General features: G+C 37.8%; 1 protein-coding gene across 1 annotated transcript; it reads left to right on the forward strand.

Moving 5' to 3' along the window:
* The first annotated feature begins 231 nt into the window (after nt 1–231).
* On the forward strand, nt 232–2,088 carry LOC128857183 (uncharacterized). Its single transcript, XM_054092854.1, has one exon. The coding sequence runs from the start codon at nt 232–234 to the stop codon at nt 2,086–2,088; it is 1,857 nt and encodes a 618-aa protein (XP_053948829.1).
* The last annotated feature ends 370 nt before the right edge of the window (nt 2,089–2,458 follow it).

Genomic DNA, 2,458 nt, shown 5'->3' on the forward strand with positions numbered 1-2,458 from the left:
AAATAGGGATTTTTTCAATCCATATATATTTATGGCGGAAAAAATTATTTCAATTTTCCCCATGGAGTTCATTAAGTAAAATATTTGCAAGTCATATGTTTATTCAACAGCAACAGGTGTGTCATTACCTTGGACAGTATGAACAATGGGAGTGCAATCTCGCTTTCAGTCGGTAGGAAAGGTACTACGACTAAGAAGTGAAATCATTAACCGGTCAGTGTGCGAAGTAAAATGTTGTTAGTTGTTCAAATAATTGCCACCTGCATCGTCGTTGTGTCGACCAGTGCGACTTGTGCGACGAGTGGACAAAACTTTGCAGCGGCTGAAAAAAATTCCATACAAGCCACGAATTCTTTTCTGTATGAATTCAAGATAGTACTACAACGCCTGCAAGATGAAATACATTACAACAACGTCTTATTACTGGCACGAGTGGCGAAAGATTGTGTTGCCGAAGAGCTACTCTCCCACATTTCTAATCCACATCTAATACACAATGGTTCCAACGATTTTTATGTGAAAGACAAATTTAATAGAGAATTTCTATCCATTCTCTGCCTTGACAAAATCACATATCACGAACTGTTGCGCGAACTTAGCACAAATCTACAACATATGCGCACAAAGCCTATTCTTGCCATATTAAACAGAAAGTCGTCGGAGACTAAATCAGAAGAGCTGGAGGATTTTTTTATGCTTTGTGAAAAATTGAAACTCTTGAATGTAATTATATTGGCAAGCGACTTTCATGTGGCACACATTTATCATAGCTACACTCAATTTCCAGTTTTCGAAATGGAGCGCAAACATATACACATTGACCAGCCGCTGATGCCCTATCGCTTGCTGGATCTGCGTCTCAAACGAATCTGGGTTTTATTAGATCGGATGGAGCCAAACTCGATGCTGTATCATGATCCTAAAGTGGAACAGCTCCATGCTACTGGCTATATAGGGAGACTTTTTATATATTTTATGGAACACTACAGATGCATACTTCAACTGCCAGGCGAATATGAGTGGTCGTATTTAAATTCAATACATTGGACTGAGATATATACCGCTGCACGCAATGGCACCATCGACTTCGGTTTCACTGGGTCAAAGCCGCAGTTGGATGGCAATATGGACAACCATATTTATCCACTCGAAATGGTGCATTGGCTGACAATGTTGCCTGTGGAGCAGCCAATTAAAACTAATATTATAATTTTCGCTTTCTTCCGTTTACACCTCATATTACTGTTGTTACTGATATGTTGGACTCTATCGGTACTACTCAAGTTAGAAGGTATTTTAAAAAAATTTAAACATCTGACAATTCGAATGCTTCTGTGGAATATGTGGGCATGTAATTTTAATATCTTACGCGGCATACTAAGTCAATCACCGAAGGTGCACAGAAACAGCTATCACACCACGTTTTGTTATGCATTGAGCATTTATACGGGCTTTATTTTCACTGCCATGTACTCGAATATGTTGGTCAATTGGTTGACGGTATTACCACATGAGCCACCAATACGCAGTTTCGATGGCGTTGTCGAGCGCAAATTGTTAATACAAGTTTATGAAAAGGATTTGCAAGAATATCGGGGTGATGCATTTTTTTCTAAATATCAGTCGATTTTCAAGCACATCCAAACATATGCCGAGTTCCAACATAACCGCAGGCAGATGGACACGCGCTATGGCTATACTATTGACGCGAAATCTTGGCTAGCATTTAAGGAACGTCAAAATCATTTCGCACGGCCGCTATTCCGTTTAAGCTCTGAGCTTTACTATGCACATAATATGTTTGTGTCTTTTCCTGTGTTCGAAAATTCTATCTATAAGGACTTGCTCGATCGTTTCTGTTTACATTTACGTGAAGCGGGTATCATAGATTATTATCATGGCATGTCTTACTATGATTCACTGGAAGCTACAGGCTACATAATGACAGATCCAAGTAAAAGGCCAACAACAAAAGCATTGAAAGTAGTGGATTTCATATGGCTATGGGTGTTGTATGCCACAGGAATAGGCATCTCCGCTTTGGTTTTCTTGATGGAGCAATTCAAGCTGCGAATACTGGAGAATTGAAGAAACCGCTAGAGTAGAATCCATATATTTAAGTGCATATATTTACATATATTTATTTTACTCAAATGTGTTTCGATAATTAAGTTGCATAAATAAAGAATATCAATTGCACATACATTAGGGTTGGTACATTTCGGATTCTACACAAATCTCTATAAAAAAATTTCATTCAAGCATTGTCCTAAAGCCACCAATAAATTACATGTAATTTGCTCGAGCAAAAATGGGCTTACCAAGAAACTCCCAGTTACAAATTTTTTGTTGTTTGTACTTAATAAATATTAATCTTCACACTAAATAAAAATTGCTTCTTTTAAAATGTGATGGCTTGAAATTGGCGTTAGAACTTTGCTCAAATGGACCTTTTTTC

This window comes from Anastrepha ludens, chromosome 2 (assembly GCF_028408465.1).
Source record: "Anastrepha ludens isolate Willacy chromosome 2, idAnaLude1.1, whole genome shotgun sequence".
NCBI classification, from domain to species: domain Eukaryota; kingdom Metazoa; phylum Arthropoda; class Insecta; order Diptera; family Tephritidae; genus Anastrepha; species Anastrepha ludens.

What these genes read in the sequence shown, in the direction of transcription:
- LOC128857183 (XM_054092854.1), top strand. Translation starts at nt 232, where the DNA reads ATGTTGTTAGTTGTTCAAATAATTGCCACCTGCATCGTCGTTGTGTCG.